Below are 24,015 nucleotides of genomic sequence, written 5' to 3' on the forward strand. Positions count from 1 at the left end.
TTTGGTATTATAGATAATGCTGCAATAAACATAAGGGTGCATATGTCTTATCAAATCAGTGTTTTCACATATTTAGGGTAAATACCAGTAGTGGTATTACTGGATTATATGGCAATTCTACTTTTAAATTTCTAGGGAACCTCCATTTGTTTTCTACAGTGACTGTACCAGTTTGAACTCCCACCAATAGTGGATAAGGAGGCCTTTTTATCCACTTCCCTATGCTTTTGATATTGCCATTCTGACAAGTGTGAGGTGATGTCTCATTGCGCTTTTGATTTGCACTTCTCTGATGATTACTGAAATTGAACATCCTTTTTTGAGGCTCTTGGTCATTTGTCTTCTTTGGAGAAATGTCTGTTCATGTCACCTGTCCATTTTATACCTAGATTATCTGGGATTTTTTTGGTGTTGAGTTGAAGACAGATGGTCTTCCTGCTTGATATCTGATCCACCGCTCTAATTCTACCTTTGTTTCAAGTTCACACCACTGCCATTTCTTCTCTAGAGTGCTATCAGCGTTTCTGAACAGGCCCCCTTACCTATCTCATCATCTTTCATTCATTTCAGGTTTCACATTGCTGCCAGAGTCACATTGATATGACAGTGACCAAAACTCTTCCAAGTCAGATACCTTTCGATGACTTCCCTAATGCCCTCATGACAATGCCTAAGGGCTCCTTATCATGGCTAGCTGACTTGTAAAGCCTGTCCCTATCAGGGCTCTGCTCACTCTTGCATAATATTCTCAAGCCCTATTCGATTCCTTATAGTGTCCATTCAATTGCCTAAACTACATCAGCACTCCAGATCTCCTTGCATCATTTAACTTCAGCTTTGACCAGAGATCCCACATTCCTCCCACCCCACTCATCTTTCAGTTTCAGTGACATGCCACTTCTTGTGGCTCTTGACATCTCTTATCAGAAAACTAGGTGAAGTGTCCTCACGATGCTCGATTTACTTCTTCCACAGAATGCCTCAAAGCCTAAGTCATTATTGTTTGTACTCCCTCCGAGACTGTTACCTTCTGAGGACCACGTATGACATATCACTGCACTTGTAATGCCCAGCACCACAGCTGAATGAGTGCAGTTAGCAGATCTTCTTAGACAAAAACTCAAATTCTTTTCTGCTCAGCCAATGTCTTCCAGAGAAATCACCAAATCATCATTTTTGTCTTTGTTGTTTTATGCCTCTCTTCAAACTTTTTCATTGGTTGAATGACAGCTCTTTCCCTTTATCAGAGTATTTGATTTCTCTCATGTCAAAATATTTATGCTTTCTTGTTTTATCATGGACCCAATCTCCATTACTGTTATTATTACAAACAGTATTTAACAGTATCAAAGGAGAACTCCAAATAATGGGGATTTTTTTCCCCAAGTACGGTAACCAAAGATTCTACATCTTCTTTCTTAAAACAACAGTGGTGATATTATAATTTTAGCAATAGCGAACCTTCAGCACTACCTGTGTACCATTATTTTAAGGGCAATTTAACTAACTTCATACTCATCCTATGAATAGGATACTATTTTCCCCTCTGTAAGATGAGCAAACTAAGGCACAGCAGCTTAAGTAATTTGTCCAAGACAACATCCCCAGCAACTAGGCAACACTGCTTCCCACCACACTCATCTGAAACCCTCCCGTGCTTCCACCAAAACACTTAGCGATGTAGTCCTCAAGACATGGTCTTCTACTGAGTCTGGAAAAATTAAAGTAACCCTGGTTTCGATTCGCTATGTATTAAGTCCAACAAAACGGCTCAAGGTGCCCTGAAAGAACAGATAATAACGTCATGTCTGAATTTTAATGATGGTGATTGTTCATTGCTGACTATCCTGTTGCTCTTCACAATGTTTGGCTCTGGGATCTAGTCCTCGGGCTCTCTCTTGCCTCCCTTGTCCTCCTGCTGCCACACCGGGTAGCTCTGCAGTCATCGAATGCCCCCAGCCATGTCATGTGTCTAAGCCTCTGATCCATCACACTGCTCCCTCTGCTCTGAACACCCTTCCTTCCTGCTCAGCTGTGGCTCCTGCTCAACCCCTGACTTCTTAACACTGAACCCAGTCAACTGCTCCTCTAGCAAGCATTTTCCACTTCCCCGGGAGGCAGTGCCCAGTCCCCTCCTCTTGGACTGTCCTCAGCATGGATCTTTCAGTCACTATCACAAGTTTTTGTGTTTAATAGTCCCCCTGGCTGACTCCATTCACACATGCAGCCCTAACACCGAGCACAGGATGTCCCTTGGAGGGGCTAGGCAAAACATCTGGCGCTCAAAGGGCCACCGCAGTCAAACAGAACACCATGCTGAAGAATACACTGAGATGCATCTAATATTGAAAATAATCGGGATCCCTGGGTGGCGCAGTGGTTTAGCGCCTGCCTTTGGCCCAGGGCGCGATCCTGGAGACCCGGGATCGAGTCCCACGTCGGGCTCCCGGTGCATGGAGCCTGCTTCTCCCTCTGCATGTGTCTCTGCCTCTCTCTCTCTGTATGTGACTAACATAAATTAAAAAAAAAAAAAAGGAAAGAAAAGAAAATAATCATCTTTAAGTTTCACGCACTGGAGAAAGATCTGGCCACGCAATTTCTTCTGTTGCCTATCTCCCAGTATCCTGGTAACCTAACAATTAGCCAGATAAGGACTGTTGTCTCTGCTTTATTATCTGCAGAGGAAGGAGACCAAGAAACTGCCCTGTAAGTAAGCACTTAGGGACCTTGGCTTCTTCATTAGAGAGAAAGGAAAGACCTAAAGACACCACTCACAACAGAAGATGGTGGGTTTTGTCCACTGAGGCAGAGACTCCTTCTGGAAGAGTAGGACTGGTCCCGAACTGGACAAATGTTCCCTTCTGCGATCTCACGCAGCTGGCAACTGAGTGCCTTGGAGATGGCGAGCCTCCAGGCACAACACTGTCTGCTTACAAACCTGCTTCTGGGCGTGGGAGCTGCCTCAAAACGGACATGTGTATTCTATTTCCGTATTTCCCTGCCCGACATAATGAGGCCTCATTTGGGCTTTCTCTAATTTCATACCTATCCTGATTTTACCTTTAACCTGCAACTTCCTTTTCCGCATTCCTAAATATCTGTGACCTTCCAATTTTCACCCTATTCATTGTATTTCCTCTCCTCCAAACAATATTCATGGTCTCCTTCATTGTTAGCTCCATGGCTAACCTCAACTTGATCCTTTTTAAAAACTTTTTTTTTGTCTTTTTGGTTTCTTTTTATTGCCACTGGCCCCTCCCCAGGCTAATTCTCCCATGGAAATGAACTTTTGATGATCAGCAACAAGCAAGACGTGAATACTGTGGGCACCGCAGACTCTATATAAACAGTAGGACACAGAGCCTCGCTGGCATCAGCTGCCCCCCCCCCTTAGCTTAGGCACCCCAGAAAGGCCATCCTAACCCTGGGTCTTTACTTTTTCCCTGGAAGCAGGAGGAGTTTTTTCTATTCGCTTGATTATATTACATTACTACATTTCATTTCCTGGCACTGAATAATTATACAAGAGTGTTGACACTGGGCAAAATATTGCAACTCTGGTACCACAAGTGTGGCAAGACAGACAAGCTCTGCATTCTAGTGGGGAGAGCAGAAAACAGTTTTGCAGCGGTGACTTCCAGTCAGAGAGGGATCTGAGCTGGAGTGTGTGTGTCTGAGATAGGGTGGTTAGAGGTGGGGTGACATCTCAAGTAAGCTTGAAGGAGAAGGAGCCTTATATACAAAGGGCGGGAGGAGAATGTCCCATATCTGAGGGAAAAGCAAGTACAGAGGCCCCAGAGAGTAAGAGTTTTGCCTAGGTCAGTAAGAAAACATTTCCCTGCCTCCAGCCATTGTTACATGCTATTAGAGAATCAAACTCCTTTCCTCCAGAGCACTTTTCTTGGGTTACTTACGTATGTTTCGATTTGTCTGCCTCACCCAATAAATTCTAGCAACTATTTCTTGACTGCCACTGTGTGCCTGGCACCGGGGTCCTAACAGTCAGCAAAACCGCTTCTGCTTATATTTGTGTGAGTGCAAGCCGACCAATGGTGATATTAGGATCCTGGAAATGGACAGTTTTGTTTTCACTCACCAGCGTATCCTCAGGACCAGCACAGAACCTGGTACACACAAGGCAAATAGGTGCTGAATGAATGCTACTGATGAAAAGAATGCAGCATACAAACTGTACATGTAATGGGGTCCTAGAAAGCACTTGGGCAGAGAAACACAGGTTCAGATGAAGACAGAAAGAAATATGCCAAAGTACTAAAAATGGTGGCCCCCAAACAAACTGCTTCTGTGTTCCGGAACAAGCAGGTCATTTTTAGCTCATATGTATATAATATAAACACTAATTGTTATTCCACGACACAATAAAACAAATGTAATGGATGGGCTTTCAGTTTCAGTTCATGGGTATAAGGGAAAACCAGACTGACGTGCCTTACCCTGTATTTCTTAGGTCACTCATTTGTCAGTAAGCTACCAATGTATTCAGAATTCCCCTTAAATATGACCCACCCTTATGAAAATAAGAAGACAAAGGCAAAAAGCGATTAAGTAATGGAACTGGGCAGTGTCTATTGCACGGAAACAGGAAGATGATTCTATGTCCAAAGGGAATAAAAAAGACCAAAAAAAAAAAAAAAACAAAAACGGAAAAGGAAAAGGAACAGCCTGCTGACCAACGCTAATATGATCTCGGACAAGAGGGCTGTTGTTTTTAGGTACAAAAAGCAGAGTGTGGGCAGCCCTGGTGCAGCCCGGGGTGTGATCCTGGAGTCCCGGGATCGAGTCCCACGTCGGGCTCCCTGCATGGAGCCTGCTTCTCCCTCTGCCTGTGTCTCTGCCTCTCTCTCTCTGTGTGTGTGTGTGTGTCTCTCATGAGCAAATAAATAAAATCTTTAAAAAAATAAAAAAGCAAAGTGTGGCTTTCCCTCCCCCCCCCCCGGGCCCCAGGGACCCACCGCGTGCTCGCACCCAGAGTCCCCGCTCGCCCCAGCCCCCATGCAAAGCAAGCGGTGAACTTCCTCACCCCACACCCACACCCACACCCACACCCACACCCACACCCACACCCAGGCTACTTCCCCGCAGCACACGCCCAGTAACACCCAGCGCGCCTCAAACAGCAGCCCTCTCCCCAGGGCATCGCCCCGCCGGGGAACAGAGAACAAACCGCTCGCAGGCACACCGCGGATCCTAGCAACAGCCCCAGGCACGGGGCACCGACACCCAGCCCACCCCAAGCCCTGGGTCCGCGCTGCCCAGCCCCCACCCCGGCGCTCCGGCCCGAAACCCCGCAAGCAATCGCCGGGCTCGCAGCTCCACCAGGTGACCCCGCGGGCCGCGCCCAGCACCCGCAGGGCTCACCGCCCCAAGCCCCGCGAGCCTTCGACCGCACACCCGCCCCGGGCCGCGCCTGCTCCCGACCCACCAGGCCAAGCTCCCGGGGCCGGGGCCCGGGCCCAGGCCTGCCCGCCCGCTCCTGCTCGCCTCGGCGGCGCACGCCGTCTCCAGGCTCTTACCCACAACCCAGGAGTGTAGCAGGAGGAGCATTAGGAAGCCCCGGAGATGCTGAGAGCAGCGCGGCGAGCAGGAGGGCCTCAGGGGGTGAAGCGGACGGCTGGTGCGCGGTGCGCGGGACGCCGTCATCTTGCAGGTGCCCTGCGGGAGCCTACGGGCCGGCCGGGAGGACTCCTCGCCGGGACGGGAACCGCACGCCACAATCCACCCCCCAGATATCCCCCGGCAGGTGCGCAACGGCGGGGCGTGGCCAGGGCGAGATAGGGGCGGGGCCTGGGCGGAAAGCGGGCGGGGCCTGGCGGGACGTGGGGGGGGCCTGGGGGGCCTGGGCGGAAGCGGCTCGCCTTCGCGGAAGGGGCGGGGCCCGCGGGCGGCCGGGGGCGGGGCCGGGCCGTGGGACCCAGAGGCCTCCGCGGCCGGCGCGCGCCTGCTGGCGTCGCGCCCCCGGGTCGCCGGGCCCCTGGGTCTCGTCCCGCGGCGACCCCGTGTGCGCGCCGAGCGGAGGCCCCCGGCGGCTTCGGGAGCTCGGCCAGCGCGGAGCGGGCGGGGAAGGGCCGCGGAGCGGGCGGGGCGGTCGCCGCCGTCGTCCGGGGGGCCGGAGCGGAAGGGCGCGCTGAGGGGAGAGCGCGGAGCCCAGGCAGCGGGGTCGTCGTGCGGCCGCAGCGTGGCGGCCCCGGGGCGCTGCCCGCGCTCGCCGAGCCCGTCCTCGAGGGAGGCGGCGGAGGGCGGCCTCCTGCCCGCGGCAAGGGAGCGCTTCCCTGAGGAGAAGGTAAGGGCGGGGCGCCCGGGGGGCGGGGCCCGGCGTGACCCCGGAGCCTCGGGATTGAGTCCCGCGTCGGGCGCCTCAGGGAGCCTGCTCCTCCGTCTGCCTGTGTCGCTCACTCGCTCCCTCCCTCCCGCCCTCCCTCTCTGTGTCTCTCATGAATAAATAAATAAAATCCAAAAAAAAAAAAGTTGCTCCGCAGGAGGGAGACCTTTTCTGGTGAAACAGCCTCTCAGTGGAAAATCAAGCGGAGAATGAGGAATGAGCCAGATCTGTTGGAGAGTTGCGGTGGGACCTGTGCGACTTCTCGGGGGGGGGGGGGGGGGGAGTAGTCACGTGGCCTGCATTGAAAGCGCGCCTGAGAGGGACAGACACGTTGCTCCCCTGAGCTGGCAAAGCAGGAACTACTGGGGGGAGGGGGGCTGACACCCTCACGCTTAGGCTTTAATATATGATTATATATATATATTTTTTAAGATCTTTTTTTTTTAAATTTTTATTTATTTTATGATAGTCACACAGAGAGAGAGAGAGAGAGGCAGAGACATAGGCAGAGGGAGAAGCAGGCTCCATGCACCGGGAGCCCGACGTGGGATTCGATCCGGGGTCTCCAGAATCGCGCCCTGGGCCAAAGGCAGGTGCCAAACCGCTGCGCCACCCAGGGATCCCTATTTTTTAAGATCTTATTTATTCATGAGAGACACAGAGAGAGAGAGAGAGGCAGAGACACAGGCAGAGGGAGAAACAGGCTCCCAGTGAGGAACCTGATGCGGGACTCGATCCCGGGACCCCGGGGACCCGCTCTGGGCTGAAGGCAGCCGCTCCACCGCTGAGCCACCGCGGCCCCAAGCTTAGCCTCTTAATTTAACTTTTCTGTGTGGTAAGTTTTCCAGTGGACATGACTTAAACCACTAGTTCCACTTGGAGTTTATCCCAAATAAGTCGTCAGAGCTGTGACCGAAGATAGATGATCTTGGGGAAAAAGAATATCCTAAGTGTCTAGCAAAAGTATAAGGAATTGTTGATAGGTGCCTTTCCGGTTAGGAATGTCTATGCAGGAAGCACTTAAAAAAAAAAAATCTATGTGAGAAACTACAATATATATGTGTCCAGAAAAAAGGACTCCCAATAAGCATTTGCCTTTGGTATTCCCAGTGAGCTATTAGTTGAAAACTCTCCAGACTTAACTAATATCCATTGGGATTATGCGTTTTTCATTTTCCTTGCACTTTTCAGTTTTCTTTACTGACCCTGTGTCACAGCAATCAGATGAAGAAAAACATTTTTCAGTCCAACCTATATATCAACTGCTATTTTGTTCATAGAATGATGAGGGTTGATCCTGCATCACACAGGATTAAGGTATATAACAGAATGGTGATGAAATGTAAGCTTTTCTGTATTAACTTCAAGTGCATCTTCTGGAATTACCAAACTCTATGCCTATTTAAAGAATTCTATAGTTCAGAGGCATTAAAAATGTCCAAACCATGGCATTTTCTCTTTTTCCCACAACAGCACAACGTTTGGATTCTTGGCAGGGCATATAAAACAGTAAGTGTGGGAGTGATATCTAAAACACCGTATTATCTTGTGCTCTAAGATCCAGAGATTCCATATGACACTGACTTGAAGGAGGTATAATTAAGGAGACTGAGTAGGAAACTCAAAGAGAGGAAATCATTCCTGTTCATTTTTACAGGTACGGAGAGAGTGATACAACAGAAATGTTCTGTTCAATGTTGACACTTATTTGTGAAAAACGGGAGTCTATTTATTGTTCTCTGGATCCATCTATGTACAGAGGTATATGTCAGTTACATCTCTGTCAGATGATAACGTTTTCCCATCTGTTTCTAGTCTTAGAAGTAAATTTTTACATAAAGTAAAAGATGGCCCAAAAAAGTGGCTGCTGTTTGGTTTCCTAGTTACAAAAGCTTGATTACATTTAAGAATTGGGGTTTTACTGGAACTTTCTTTCAATCAGTAAAATATATACCTGGGGTTGATCAACCATTCTAAAAATAATTGAAAAATCTCACATTGATTTATTTTCATGTGAATCCATTAAGGCTCCGTTCAAAAGGTTCTGAGCCCCGTTCCCTATTTTTCTGGAAAAGCTCCATGAGACAGGGATAGAGTTTTCCTCTGTAGCTCCAGTGCTAAGAAAGTTGTAGGTCTGTCGTAGGTGTGTAATAAATGCCTATGAATACAGTATGAAATAAACAGGTGTTGCTGTCAGAAGCATCTAACGTGTCTCTGCCAATTTCCCCCAGCATGGATTTACCAAAGAAATGCTGGGAAAGTTCTGAGAGATTTTAATAATTTTAGACGCTAGGAACAAAGTGGGGCTTGCCTCGAAAGGAGGGAACTACAACTGTCTACACACAGAAAACACTCCTGTATCAAGCAGGGCAAACCGTGATATGAAGTGGAGCTACTGTCTGTCTCTTAGCCTTGAGATCATTTTAGTGACTTAGTTCAAAGACAGAGTGTTGACAGTGAACATCCTGTAGCCTCGACAGGAATAAAACTCAAGAGTCAAGGCTTTGGGGGTGGCGCCTGGGTGGCTCGGTCCATTAAGCATCTGCCTTCAGCTCAGGACATAATCCCAGGGTCCTGGGATCAAGCCCACATCAGGCGCCCTGCTCAGTGCAGAGCCTGCTTCTCCGTCTCCCTCTACCTCTCTCCCCACCCCCCCCGCCCCCCAGACTTGTGCATGCACATTCCCCACCATCATAAATAAAGTCTTTTTTTTTTTTTTTTTTTTTTTTTTTTTTTTTTAAATTTTTATTTATTTATGATAGGCACACAGTGAGAGAGAGAGAGGCAGAGACACAGGCAGAGGGAGAAGCAGGCTCCACGCACCGGGAGCCCGACGTGGGATTCGATCCCGGGTCTCCAGGATCGCGCCCTGGGCCAAAGGCAGGCGCCAAACCGCTGCGCCACCCAGGGATCCCATAAATAAAGTCTTAAAAAGAAAAAAAAGAGTCAAGGCTTTGAGTGATGTAGGGCAGTAAAGGCTCCTGTTTTCCTGCAACTGCCCCTAAAGATTTTGTCACGCTGCCAGAGTGAAAAAGAACATGAAGAATATGCCTGTGTGTACGCCAGGTTTTGAGCTATGTGCTAGATCTCCTTTATGAATGGCAGTCGGGCTGAGGTAGATGTGTGGGGATGTCATCAAACAGAGGCCAACTTCTGTAAAAGAAATCACAATGTTGGATGAGACGTGGCCTCCTACATTCGTGTTTACATCATGCTTCTCAGAGGTGGCGGTAGCAGCATGAGTGAGCCTGTGAGTACTCTGAGACAGAGCTTTCAGTGTCCTGGTGAATTACACATTAGGTATCTGAAAACCTGAAAGAGAATGACTAAACACAGGATAATTTTAAGCCATCATTTTCATGTTGGCCCTGAAGGGGTGCCGCCTCTATTTGTACCTGGTACGCACCTGGCAGCCGGTTGGCCATACTGAGCTGTTACCAGCAAGAGCATTCCAGTGGTAAACCTCACCCTACACAGGATTCTGAACACATTCATGTCCAGAAAGGAGGGCCTGTCTCCGAAGGAACATTTTGTTTCCGCTTGGCCTTGAAAGGCTTCAAAAAGTAAACACATTACAAACCATATGCCGGCATAGATGTAGAAAGAAAAAAAATCTTTTATTCCTTCCCCGTTACACACGTGGACACAGAACATTTTATTTAAACGGCATAGACTTGAAATTACGTGTCACACTTACGTGTAAGGTATACAGAAAGGAAACTAGAAGAAAAGTTAGATTGTTAGCAGTAATAATAGCTTTGGAGACTAGTTGGTCCAGCGCTACGTTCAGATGAAAAATGGAAGGCCAGAGGCTAACAGAATTGCTCAGCGACACAAATGAAAGTTGGCAATTCAGTATTTTGCCCGTGTTAGTATACACAGCAGTTCCCATGTGTCACTGATGTCACAGACCAAAGAATCTCATGAATTTCTTTAAATTCAATGTACCAGGCATCAGATACCAGTTAATCACAGTTCTCACTGACCTACTGCATTCTGGGAAGAGAGAGGAACCTATATTTTTTTCTTGTGATAGGGAATTTTAATTCTAAGAAAGTCCAATTGCCAGCAGTTAATTTCTAGCCCTCCTTTAAAGTGTACTTCTTCAGACACTCAGGACCTACTAGATTTCCCTAAGTTTCAACAAGCAAAACCATTGAGGATCTTTTCTTATATTCATGGGTTACCTGCCTCTCTCTTGGTGGCTTGGTGGTATGTCCTTTGTCTATTTAAGGGAAGTAGGGTGGGGAGGGTTGGCCTTTAAACTTTTAACTCTCCAAATATTCCAGTTATGCTTGTCTGTGATACAGGTTGTAATTTTTTCCTCCTAGTTTGTCAGTTGACTTTGCTGCTCCTGTTTTTTCCTATCTTCCATGATTTTAAAGAAAACTTCAAGTTGATGTGCAGTTCATTCTGTATGTTTTCAAGGTAAGTGTGACAGACTAGACTCTAAAAGCCACCTAAACCCGAATTGTACAGTGGTTAGCAGTACTCCTATGCAAACCTGTTGTTAAATATCCAGAAAGGCTCTGATATTCTCTAGGTCATTAGCACAACCCATGATATCATACCAAATAAATTTTTGATCTGTAAGTACGTGAACCAGTGTGGGAATCCAGGACCACTTAGTTCTATACTTGTACGTTAATTTTGCAGTTACTAAAAGTCACGGTTTTTTAATTTATTGATGTGTTCTGAGTCTACACAGAACTAAGTCCCTTCCTTTTATAATGAAACTTCTTTTATTTAAAATAATATTTTTTATATTAGAACATAGTTCAAATTGATTTAGAAATAGAGCTTAGGAAATATCCAAAGCTCATTGTTTAAAATGTTTCTCCTGAAAACCTCTCTCCCAGATTCACTTAATGCCTTTTTTTTTTTTTTTTTTTAAGATTTTATTTATTCATTCATGAGAGACAGAGAGAGAGAGGCAGAGATATAAGCAGGGTCCATGCAGGGAGCCTGACGTGGGTTGGATCCTGGGTCTCCAGGATCAGGCCCTGGGCTATAGGTGGCGCTAAACCTCTGGGCCACCAAGGCTGCCCATAATGCCTTTTTAATAAACAGAAAATACTTCTTTCCCTAGAGAACATAAAAACTGATCTAGCTAGATTACTCTGATCTAATAGATTTTGCTCTACAGAAAAAAAAAAGACGTGTGTATAAAAAACATCTATGAAGAAAGGTTAGCAGAAAATCAAATATTAACAGCAGTTACCACTGAGTAGTATAATTGTATGTGACTTATATGTTTTTCACATCTTCAGCCTGGATTTTGATATTCTTGTTAAGGAGACCATTCTGTGTAGCAAGAGCATTTGAAAATAAGAAAGGTGAAGAACAGACTTGTAAACAGAAATCCTAAGAGACACCTTCCTTTAAGTTATTGAGACTATTTATATAGCTTTAGTGCAGACTTTTCCCCTAACTGGATGATGTGTGTTTCCAGCACAAGGAAAGAGCATATGGAGTGACAGTATCCAAGCTCCTGGGAGCACTTCAGCATCTTCAGGTGCACATGTTTGTATCTCTGTGAGGTCACTTCCAAGAAGTTATGAGTTTCACATCTTCCTCTGTTGAATTAGCTCCTTTCCAACAACATTTTAATTCAAGATGTTCTCCAGCATGAGAGTACTTTCTCAAGGAAGGGAAGGGCACTGATATAACAGGATATTTTTATTTGGGTGACAGCATGAGTGACAAGCGAACCCCCCAGAATTTACTCATTAAAATCGTGTTACTAGCATTACACATAAGTCTGAGTTTAGAAGAAGTGTTTATGCCCTCCTTAGTGGTTGCTAGGTAGGGCACAAGAAAATACTGAGACACTGAGTAGATAAGAGACATTAAGGAATAAGTTGACCTTTCCTCATTGCCTTTTTTGTCAAAGGAAGTGTGTTCTCAGTGTTGAGCAACTTGTTAGAAAGGCCTTGTTCCAGAAACATAAAGGTCCCTCATAACGCACAAAAAATTTCTGCCTCTTGTTTCTGAGCCATGGCATGGCAGGGGAAAGTAAACAGGAGCTGGCAGTTTGGAGGAGGGTCAGCCTCAGAGAGCATGTCCTCTTTCCCTAACACAGTCAAGACTGAAAGAAGATGTTGGCTAGTCCAAGACGTCCAAACTCTTCTCTGGCCCTGCTGGAACCTCTCCTCTTCCTTAAGGCCAGGGGACAGACCAGACCCCTCTTGAGGCTCATCAGCTCAGCTGACACCCCTATTATTCTTGCCACCTGATGCCTCATCATTGTTCTCTTTCTATCTCACGAGGCTTCCCAACGTTATGTGTTACCTGCATCATCTTTCAACGTTCTCACGTCCTTCAGCTCGCAGCTGTGTCTTTGGAATCTGCCTCTTTACCTGTATCACCCTCTCTGACCTTGTGCCTGGTTTGGGTGCCCAGGTCTTTTTTTTTTTTTTTTAAGATTTTATTTATTTTTTTTATGACAGAGAGAGAGAGAGAGAGGCAGAGACACAGGCAGAGGGAGAAGCAGGCTCCATATAGGGAGCCCGACATGGGACTTGATCCCGGGACTCCAGGATCCGGCCCTGAGCTGAAGGCAGACGCTCAACTGCTGAGCCACCCAGGGATCCCCGGGTGCCCAGGTCTTAAGCAAGCTACAGACTGTGACTCACTCCTGGTCTACCACATGATCAACCTTTCTCCTATAGAACAATATGGCCAAAATTCCAGTCTTAGAAGGAGATTGGAGACAAATTCATTAATGACTTCCTCCCATTTTATTAAAAGTTGATCCACAGTCAATGTACACAATTTGACCCATACCTTGATGTAAGAGAAAAATTCTAAATGGTTAGTTATAATGAATTTCTGATAAATTTTCTCTCAAATATTTACACTTGTCATTTGATTAAGTCTCTACTCAGAAATTTAGGGAAATTTAAAAAGTGAGCCTTTACTCATAAGTTAGCATGAGAAAAAAGATAGAAGCACAATATATGGTACATTTTATAAATGACTAATGCATGTTTTGAAGAATGTAGGAATGAGCAAATGAATACAATAGTGTTAATAGGCAAAATAATAACAAATGAAATATTGACTACTATAGGATATAAGGTTTTTTATAAAGGAAACGGTTGTCATTTGGTGAAAACAAAATCAGAATTCAATATTATACAGTCAATATTTTCTCTTTATAATCCTGCAAATGTAAAACAACATGCAAAGAAGCTTAAGAATACTAACCAGTGGGTGGAGGCTATTTCAGGTAATTCTTATATTTTTTATATTTTTCTTTTCTGTTTTTGATAATGAGTACTTAAGAGGAAATAGTTTGCTTTTAAAATATTGTTATAGACAGCAAGTGCTTTGAGTTAAAGAAAGACATCATTTTGGTTTGGAGCACTTAGAGCTCCTTGAGTAAGTGGATTCTGAGCCAGGTTATTGCAACTAAACTGGAAGAAAGGTAGTAAAATGTTTAGGAAAGTCACTTGGCAGGAATGAGGAGAAATTAAATGCTATTTTAAGCCCTCTTGTGAAATAGTTTTTAAGTTAACTTTTGCAGAGACAATCATGCAGTCTCTGGGTCTCTGTGGCGGCTCCTTCGAGAGAGAGAGAGAGAGAGAGAGAGAGAGAGAGAGAGAGAGAGGCAGAGGGAGAAGCAGGCTCCCTCTGCAGGGAGCCTGACGTGGGACTCCATCCCAGGTCTCCTGGGCTGAAGGCAGCACTAAACTGCTGAGCCACCGTGGCTGCCCTCTCTGTGGCTTCTATTCACTCAGCTGTTGTAGTGGTAAGTAGGCTGACAGTGGGTGAGACTGTGTTGCAGTAAAACTTTATTTTTTAGTTTGGTGATTTCTAATATTCAATTCTAAGTTGTGGGCCACTTTGGGTTGTAGTATAATTTCCCTTTCACCCCAATCCTTTAGCAAACCAGCTGAACATTCAGGACACAATAGCTATGCTAGTAAGCTGGTATCTGAATTCCTGGATTGCAGGAATGAGGTGTGGTGACAAGCCTCTGTGGGGGGGCAGATAGAAAGGACAGAGCAGTCAGGAGGCCAGCTGTGGCACAGAATTCAGGGAGAATGGGGAAGCAGAGGAGGGGAAGTCCAGAGTCTCCTCAGGATCCTGAGGTGACCCTGCACATTGAAGGGAAGTGGGGGACCGGGAGGCACACCCAAGTGGCAAATGCGTGGGTTCCACAAGGAAAACGAAAGCTTCCTTCTCAAAGGTTCATGGCATCACTGCACAAACCTACGGAAAGCTTTGTGAAAACAGTGCCTGGGCACAGCGCTGACAGTCCTCACCCAACTCCCTGGAAGCAACCAGAGTCCCAAGAAAAACAACCACCAAGGCCTTTCCACTTCCTGAAGTACTTTCTAATTCCCCTGGTACCAGTGATGCAACTAGAGCATCATCATGTGCAAATCCTGTTCTCATTTTCAGTATTTGAGTTCCTGACAACATAATGAATTCGATATGTACGGTAGGTACCTGCTGTTTTCCTGATTTGTTTGCAGAGTTTGAGGCTGTATGCCGCTGTCTTCTTGAGGACTTAAATGGATATTCTCTTTAGGTTTTTCATCTGTATTGGTGCTAATTGGAAGAGGAAGAAAAATAGGAAAATATCTTAGTTATATATATTTCAGTCTTGGGGGAAATTAGCCAGCAGCTTTCATCTTGAAATTTAGGGCAGAATTTGACTCAAGTTTCTAAAGTCTTTGCAAGATATATAAAAGGAACACATACCAAATCCCACCTTTCAGGACTAAGTCAAAACTCAGAAGTTTTGAAATGTGAAAACCATCCTGTACATTGTCAAAAGAGTCTGAATTCTTAGAGACAGGTGTCCATGCCTTAAAACAACACTTATTTCCAAAGTAATTCTGACTGGTAAATAATCATTTACTGCCCGATTGTGACATTTAAGCCTGGCAAGGTCATAAGCTCTGTACGGCGATCTTACATAAGGCTTCCTTTTTCTGTTTTAGCAAAGATAGTTCTGTTTTCTGTACAATTAACTCCCATGGTGTGGAGAGCAGTGGTCCTTGTCATGAGGCATATGAGGACTGAGAATAATTCCAAGGATTTAATCCCTTCTAAATGCCAATAACAGTCACGTGTAAAATAACAATAGCTAACATTTTCTGACCTTCATCCTAAGCGAGGCACTGTACTAAGTGAGGTCAGGATGATTATCTCTATTTTTCAGACAAGGAAAATGAGGTTTTGAGAAGGTAAGTGTCCTGCTGAGGGTTTCATACTAGTAAGTGATGTGAACACATGTCTTACTGATTGCAAAGCTCATGATCTCTGCCTCTTCCAGAGTTAAGCAAGCACTTGATTGTACATAAATGAAATGATAAGTGATTCAGTGCCAGTACCTTGAGATTTCAAATATGTTTAATAACAATAGGGACTTTAGGGAGGAAGCACAAAGAGCTAACTCATTCCACCACTTACCAGTACTTCCTATTTACTAGTTACTCTTACCCTTTCTTGGAAATTGGAACAAGGAAGGGTATCATCCCTCACAACAGAAAGGAACTGAATCAGGAGTCAAAAGTGTCAGGGAAGACTGAATCAGGAGCCAAAGTGGTCACAGGATGAGGAAGAGCAAACAAGTGCCACACATGAGGAAGAGTAGAGGGTGGTACCGATAGGTGTTCTGGGAGGGCTTCCAGGAGAGATGACTACGTGGTTAGCTAAGGAATGCCTGAAATTGGTTTTGACCAATGAGTGATACATGGGTGTGAGACAATGCAGCCTTAGTGAGTGCTGAAGGAGTGGCTGTCCACCTAATTGATGGTAGTTCCTGCGAACATGGAATTATGCAAGGATGCTTTATAGGGAGTGGTCTTAAGAGTTCTGTCACCAGTGAAGACTAGAGAGCTCTGAGTACTTGAGAGCTCTGAGTATATGCAGGAAAGCTGGATTGTACAGGAATGGGAATGGATCGGAGGCAAGGATAAATGGGCTGTGAATGGAGGAATCTATTATTCCTCAGATATCAGTGCATGACTTACCTTATTTAACCTTTGTCACAAATTATCGTGTAAATATATAGTGAGATATAAGGTATGCAGATGACACTTGTTTCTGACTAGTGAAAGGCCACTGATGTAAATCACAGAACCTGCTAGTCTGTGTAAATGGACAGGAACATTTTCACCAAACCTTAATAAGGACAGAGTCCCTTACAGAAATACTTTAATTTTCTTATAAGCTAATAACTCAGACTAGAGTAAAAAAAAAAAAAGGAGGAATTGCCTACTATTCTCTAAAAGGATACTGGTTTAATGTACCAGAGTAGCTTAAAAAAAGATCAAGTAAAATTGATGGGAAGGAGGAATATTGAAAGAAAAAAGGAAATATTTCACCTTTGTAATGTATGCAGTTCTTGGTGATACAGAATCTGATTCAGAAGCAGTGGCGGCTGAAATTATTTCCAGATAGCTGAATGGGGCCAGGATTCGGAGTCCAGTCATCAGGACTGAAGCGGTACCCCCGAACAATTTCCTTCTGTTGTGATTTTAAGCATGTCACTGAATTTCTCTGCTCCTCAGAATCTTCTCTGCTTTGGGATAACAATGTTATTGGGCCAACCTACCTCACAGTTGCTTTGGGAGCCAAAGAAGACAACAAATTTTAAAATATTTTGTAAACAAATATATATTAGCTGTTACTATTCTTATTAATCCTGACGACTGTACCAGTGGAAGTCCAAAATCATTAAATAAAAATGATTTTGAGTACCTATAGGTAGTCTCTGCTCACGATAAGCTCATTTTCTGCTGGGGCTGAGGGGCCAGGGAGGAACGTATTAGAGATCAAGGAGACAAGAGAATGTAATAGAGTGGGAAGTGCAGTGTGGGGCAGAGGGAGTACACCCATAGACATACAGAAACTGGGAAAGCTAAGGATCGAGGAGGCATATGCCATCATTAGCCATGTGACACAAGTGTGAAGCAGGCTTGCTCCCCAAGCTCAGTGTTAGTATATTAAAAGAAAGAGCAACCTTGAAACCTATGGTAAGTTTAGGACAATTGAAGATATACTACCTGGTAGACGGTTGCAGCAGAATTCCCTGATGGAGGAGAGAGCTAGTTAGAGCCATCAGGTCCTTCCGTCTCAGATCACAACGCAACTGCCAGAAGGTGCCACTAAATAATAACATTGCTTTCTCCTGGATGCTAAACCACCACCTCAGACAGCTGACTCCTATTTTGTAGCTCCTGTTTTCCCTGTTAACACCACTTCTGGCCACTTCACTCCTAAGTTGCTGGCTAAACAAGGCATTAAAAAAGTAATCTTTAAAAAAATAGCTTAAAGGGGATCCCTGGGTGGCGCAGCGGTTTGGCGCCTGCCTTTGGCCCAGGGCGCGATCCTGGAGACCCGGGATCGAGTCCCACGTCGGGCTCCCGGTGCATGGAGCCTGCTTCTCCCTCTCCCTCTGCCTGTGTCTCTGCCTCTCTGCCTCTCTCTCTCTGTGACTATCATAAATAAAAAAATAAAATAAAAAATAAAAAAATAAACTTAACGAGTTCACAGTTAACATTTATTCTAAAAAAAAATAGCTTAAAGATTTACTAAAAACTTAAAATTTAAAATAGGATATATATACACAGACACAATCTCACTTTAAAATGCTGCTCAATGGGGCCATCGTATTAAAGATTGCGTCTCTTCCTCACCCCCGTTCCCGAGCTCTCTCACTCTGCCCTGTTTTCTCCTAGCCTTTATCCCCCTTTATTTTAATTAATTATGTGTCTTATTTTTAGTCTCTCTATTGGCACTGGAATGAGAACTCCATAAAGGAGTCTATCTTCACTGATGGGTGCTTAACAAGCCTCAGAACTGTCCCTGGAACAGAGAAGTGATCAATAAATACTTACAAAATGAAATGTGTGTGCTAAACGTCCTCTAAGAGTGCTACCACAAAAAAACCTGGGTAGTTTCTGAGTTGTCTCCTGCGTCAGACGCAGACTTGTGCCTGCACCCCTCCGGGCCTGGTTTGATCCTGCGGCTCCCACAGAGCAGGCCTTCTATCCTGTTCTGTGTTTTGGGGCTCTGATGGAAACTGCATGGCTGTGGAAGCAAGAGCCAAGGTCCCCTCCACTCCTATTCTGTGCCTGTCATGTGGCTTCCCTCTTGTTTCCCTGATGGGGCCTTCCTGCCCTTCCTGTGAGAAATGCTTTAAATCCAGAATAGTCAGCTCACCCTATGTAGGTGCAGCCACTTAGTCTTATCAGCTTCACGCACACATGGACATAGAACAATGATTAATTACCCAGCTGCTTCCACACCAGGATCTTGGGCATCCAACACTTCCTCGTGCTGATCTTATGTGTTATTTCTAACACGAAAATAAATGGCATTTTCTTACAGTAATCTCATATCCCAAGAAGTGAAAACAGGCCCAAAAAGTAAAGGCTTAGAGAAGTTTTGAAATGTTCATGGATTACATATATGTGATAGGTTCTCTGGTGGGTTACTTCGATGTTTGGGGGTTTACTCTCTAAGCTTTAAGGTTAAAGACCGTGATCTTACTCCCAGCCACATCCCTGGTCGCTACTGATCACAGAATGCTTGTGTGAGGCTGTCACACTCAGAAAGAACATGGGCACAACAGGGGCAGATTTTAAAACCTGGAATACATGAACATACACATGGTGTATGATCTGAGGGTGTTTAGATGAGACAAGATAATTGTTTTGTGTGTGTGTGTTTTTTTTTTTAATTTATCTAAGACGGGGAGGGGAGAGAGAGAGAGAGAAGCAGGCTCCCCATTGAGCAGGAATTCCAGAAGACCAGGGATCATGACCTGAACCAAAGGCAGATCCCCAACCCACTGAACCACCAAGGCACCCTACCATTTCTAAAGAAATATTTTTTTTTTTATTTTTAAAATTTTATTTTATTTACGATAGTCATAGAGAGAGAGAGAGAGAGGCAGAGACACAGGCAGAGGGAGAAGCAGGCTCCATGCACCGGGAGCCTGACGTGGGATTCGATCCCAAGTCTCCAGGATCGTGCCCTGGGCCAAAGGCAGGCGCCAAACCGCTGCGCCACCCAGGGATCCCTAAAGAAATAATTTTTATGAAATGGCTATTGAATCCGTTTTGTGCCCAAGGATGATAATATGAAGAAATGGTCTTAAGTTACATGAAGGAAACAAATCAATGCTAGACTTAAGAATTTGATCCTTCAGTTGAACTAGGAACAGGCCATAGGAATGCAGAATGAAGTCCTTGGGAGAAGAGAGGATGGGAGAGGCAGTCATGAATGTTTCTAAGAGAGTCATTTGCCTGGGCTAGTTTTAACTTGATATTGGTCTAGAAATAGAAAGTGAGAAGCCTCAACTACTTTAGTTCAGCCTTAACTTAAAAAAAAAATTAAGACTTAAAACTGTAGTAGTACTAAAAGAGACTTTAAGGGGAAGAGGTTATTGATAGACTTTTGCTAATAGAAAGCATCAAGGCTACTTTTCACTTTTTTTATAATGAAGAAGAATGAAGTGTCTTTACCTATCAAGCCATAACATGTAGAGAATATTAGGAAGGATAAAGATTTAAATGTAAATCTCTGCTAATTATTTTATCATGAAATTGAGTTCCTGACTAGATTGTAAGGTGCTCTGCTGTAATATTCTGCTTTTAAAAAATGTACACTGGCCTCCTCTGAAAGAGCAACTTTAGTTTCTGTTAGGTTTGTTTTAATTAGGAGACTTTATTTAGAACATTTGCTATAGCAAGCTATTCTCTTAAAGGTATAAACTGTTCCTCATGGGTATAGAATTTCTTTATCATGGTTAAACACTGATAGTATTGACTGTGACCTTGCAGACTTTATTCTAAATAAATCAGCAAAGGGGTACCTGGGTGGCTCAGTGGTTGAGCGTCTATCTTCCAGCTCAGGGCATGATCCCCGGGGTCCAGGGATCGAGTCCCACATCAGGCTCCCCGCAAGGAGCCTGCTTCTCCCTCTGCCTGTTTCTGCCTCTCTCTGTGTATCTCATGAATAAATAAAATCAGTCAATCAATCAGTGAATACAAAAGCTGGATACGTTCTCTTCCTACTCAGAAATGTTTATTTCGATCTAATCCTTGTAAGGTTTTAGAAAGTTTAAATATTGGGGCACCTGAGTGGCTCAGTGGGTTGGGCATCTGCCTTTGGCTCAGGTCGTGATCCCAGGGTCCTGGGATCAAGTCCCACATTGGGCTCCACAGAGAACCTGCTTTTCCCTCTGCCTGTGTCTCTGCTTCTCTCTCTGTCTCTCATGAATAAGTAAATAAAATATTAAAAAAAAAGTTTAAAAACTAGGTGGGTTTACAAAATATTTTTTAATGCCCTTCAAAAAGCCTCAGTTCTTTGACACTGGCAACCTGTAATGTGTGTGCCAGTGGGACACACTATGTAACTTCTAGTGCCTTGATAAAGTCTGCATACAGAGGTCTGGGTTAGGAATGTTTCAGCAAAACTGGGATACCAACTGTCTTATCAACACTGGAAATTTGGAAAAATTCCTTCTGCCTATTTTCCCTTTTTGTAAAATTTGAATCCTTCTTAAAATTCTAAGCTTTTTTTTAAGTGTTCTTATTGTCATATATATTGCTTTTAGTGTGAATAATTCTCTACCCATAATATACATCAAGGGCCTTCTTTATAATTATGGATTATTATATATTATGTAGTAGTGCTTTTTTTAAGTTTTATTTTACTTCTCTGTGGCTTCCAAAAGAGTAAAGTACAGTTACAAATATTTTTTTTAGAAGAATATGGCTGTACTTACCGTTTTTGTATGTTAGAATTATTCAACAGGAAACAACGATGGGTGAAAGAAAGATTGCACCAAAGAAAAGGCCCAGGCAGTAAAACAGGGTCACTGAAGGCATGGAAAACATAACCCATAGGTTTTAAACTCTAAATACCTAGTCCCACTGGCGGTTACCAGTGAGTTTTTTTTTTAAAGACTTCTTTTTTTTTTTAATTTTTTTTTTTATTTTTATTTATTTATGATAGTCACAGAGAGAGAAAGAGAGAGGCAGAGACACAGGCAGAAGGAGAAGCAGGCTCCATGCACCGGGAGCCCGATGTGGGATTCAATCCCGGGTCTCCAGGATCGCGCCCTGGGCCAAAGGCAGGCGCCAAACCGCTGCGCCACCCAGGGATCCCACCAGTGAGTTTTTTATATGTAACTATAAATTCTACATTTAAGAAACACCTCACACAGGCTTACCTTTAAGAGTAAGTTTACCTTTAAACTGCTCCCAGCTTAATCTGGTGCATTAGTTGTATTACCACAAAGTTTTAGATAAGGGGTGAGCAGAGCAGTTTGTGACCTTTAATCCAGAGCAGCCTTTCAGCAAATAGGTGAGAACAGCACTGGAGCTCCTGCCTCCGGCACCCCAGGACCTAAAACTCCTCTGTCTTCGTGTTAGACACAGGCACAAGCTCTTCTAGGCAGCAAAGTCTACCCCAAAACCACTCCTCTTATGTAGGCAGGTCATGGAAATGGGCTTAGGAGATTGGGCTCTGTGGCTTCCAGTTTGTGCAAGTGAACACAACTACCATCCTGAGAAGCTTCCCGGGTTATCAACCAAAGAGGAAGTTGTGCTCTCCAGCTCCATTAGAAAAGGAAGGTTGCTTATTCATTTGTAACAATTCAAAGCCAGCGTAGACACTTCCATAAAGGGGGTGCTTGGGTGGCTCAGTGGTTGCGTGTCTGCCTTTGGCTTGGCGTGATCCTGGGGTCCTGGGATCGAGTCCCGTATTGGGCTCCCCACAGGGAGCCTGCTTCTCCCTCTGACTCTCTCTCTTATGAATAAATAAATAAAATCCTTTTTTTTTTATATTTTTAAGAAACTTCCATAAAGGACACTCACTCTACATGCCTGTAGGGATGCCAATCTTGCCACACTGTGGCCTGAATTTCGACTTTCTTTCCTTCCAGCTGGAATTGTAAGAGATGTTGATCTCTCATTTTACGTTTCTTTCATTGTAAGTGAATACTTACTGTGAAAGGTGTTAAAGCCCCTCATCAAACCCTTCTCAAAATTTACCAGTTGTGAGAGCATCCCGTGTGCCTGAAGGGAAGACAAAAGCCAGGATGACACAAGTGTGGCATGCAGCAGGATCAAACAGGAGCTTTCAGCCGGGGACGATTCATCCTGATTTCTTTTCAGCATACAGTCTACTGTTTTTCTAATATAAAAAGCCATCGGTCTCCCTCACACACTCATTTTATCTTGTGCACTCCACAAAGTATGTGTTTTTTTTCTTTGTTAATACTTTTATGTATTTATTTTTTAATTTTTTATTTATTTATGATAGTCACAGAGAGAGAGAGAGAGAGAGGCAGAGACACAGGCAGAGGGAGAAGCAGGCTCCATGCACCAGGAACCCAACATGGGATTCGATCCCGGGTCTCCAGGATCACGCCCCAGGCCAAAGGCAGGCACCAAACTGCTGCGCCACCCAGGGATCCCTGTTAATACTTTTAAAATAAAATAATTACAGCAGAAAATTTACAGAACAAAAGATACCATCTATAATCCTCCTATTCTGACATGTTTTGTACAATCCATTCTGGTACATTTTCCCATGCATCTACGTTTTTACACAGTAAAAACGTGCATTCCCATGCATTTACGTTTTATACAGTAGAAATCCGAATAAAGACAGAGGCAAATAAATAGAAACTCTAGTGGATGTATCAGTGCAATCCAAGATTTCTATTGTATAATTAAGTTGTTTCCAGTTTTATTTGTAATGAAGGCCTTGATAAAAATGCATGAAATATTTTTCAAATTAAAATATTCCATTAGAGTGGATTCCTAGGAGGGCTAATTGGTATGAATATTTGTATTATTCTCTCTATATATTCCATGTTTTTCATAGGCTTTTTGCCAGTTGCTGTGGTATCTTCAACATATGAGGATATCCGTTTCATCACATCCTTGCTTTTTATTGGATGTTCACATAAGAACTTTTCTATTGGGGATCCCTGGGTGGCTCAGCAGTTGAGCGTCTGCCATGGGCTCAGGGCCTTATCCTGGAGTCCCTGGATGGAGTCCACAATGGGCTCCGTGCATGGAGCCTACTTCTCCCTCTGCCTCTCTCTCTTGAATAAATAAACTTTTTTTTTTTTTTAAATAAAAAAGAACCTTTCTATTGTCATTAATGTAATGGGGGGGAGAAGGTATCTTGCCCCTTGCTTTTGCATTTCTTTAGTTTTAATGAGGTTAAAGTTTCCAGATTTACATGCAGGATAAATATATTCTTTCTCCCTATCCTGCATTCTAAGATAGTTTCTGCATTTCCTTGCTCCTTTTTTAGTGCTGTGTTGTGTTGAACTCTGCTAAAGAAACTTCACTTACCTTAGAAAGGTCATGGAGACTTTTGTGAAGTAGGAGATCCAGGCAGTGAGATGGGTAGTAGAACAATAAGCCAACTTCAGCTGAAGGTTTTGAGAGACAATCTGGGTAGAAGAGAAAGAAGCTAGGTTCTCAGAAAGCAGTTGCATTAACACATGGATCCTTGGAGAACTGAAATGGGTAAAGTGGATTTTAGGACATTTTTATAAGGGTCACATAATGTAATACTTCCTTGAGCCTTGCTGGGATATTCCAGTAAAGTCTTACCTTTTCCATGATTTCTGGAGTTAAATTTATTTAGTGGCCAGGCAATACTGTGTTACAGTAGTCTTGAGA

General features: G+C 44.2%; 1 protein-coding gene and 1 long non-coding RNA gene across 8 annotated transcripts in view; one reads left to right on the plus strand and one right to left on the minus strand.

The window, feature by feature from the left end:
* LOC129505913 (membrane cofactor protein-like) overlaps positions 1–5,761 on the minus strand; it is a 47,296-nt gene extending 41,535 nt beyond the window's left edge. For all 6 annotated transcript variants that reach the window (XM_055319267.1, XM_055319264.1, XM_055319261.1 and 3 more), the window contains exon 1: positions 5,535–5,761. In XM_055319267.1, coding sequence (XP_055175242.1) covers positions 5,535–5,661 — 127 coding nt within the window. In that variant the 5' untranslated portion in view covers positions 5,662–5,761. The remainder of the gene's footprint in view (positions 1–5,534) is intronic.
* Positions 5,762–9,313: 3,552 nt separating this feature from the next.
* LOC129505916 (uncharacterized) overlaps positions 9,314–24,015 on the plus strand; it is a 43,678-nt gene continuing 28,976 nt past the window's right edge. Inside the window, exons 1-2 of one of the 2 annotated variants that reach the window (XR_008663633.1) lie at positions 9,314–10,768; positions 14,535–17,062. This is a non-coding gene — a long non-coding RNA (uncharacterized LOC129505916). Of the gene's footprint in view, positions 10,769–14,534; positions 17,063–24,015 lie in introns of those variants that run through there. The other variant, XR_008663632.1, reaches the window with a different exon arrangement.

Source organism: Nyctereutes procyonoides, unplaced genomic scaffold, assembly GCF_905146905.1.
Source record: "Nyctereutes procyonoides isolate TBG_1078 unplaced genomic scaffold, NYPRO_anot_genome, whole genome shotgun sequence".
NCBI classification, from domain to species: domain Eukaryota; kingdom Metazoa; phylum Chordata; class Mammalia; order Carnivora; family Canidae; genus Nyctereutes; species Nyctereutes procyonoides.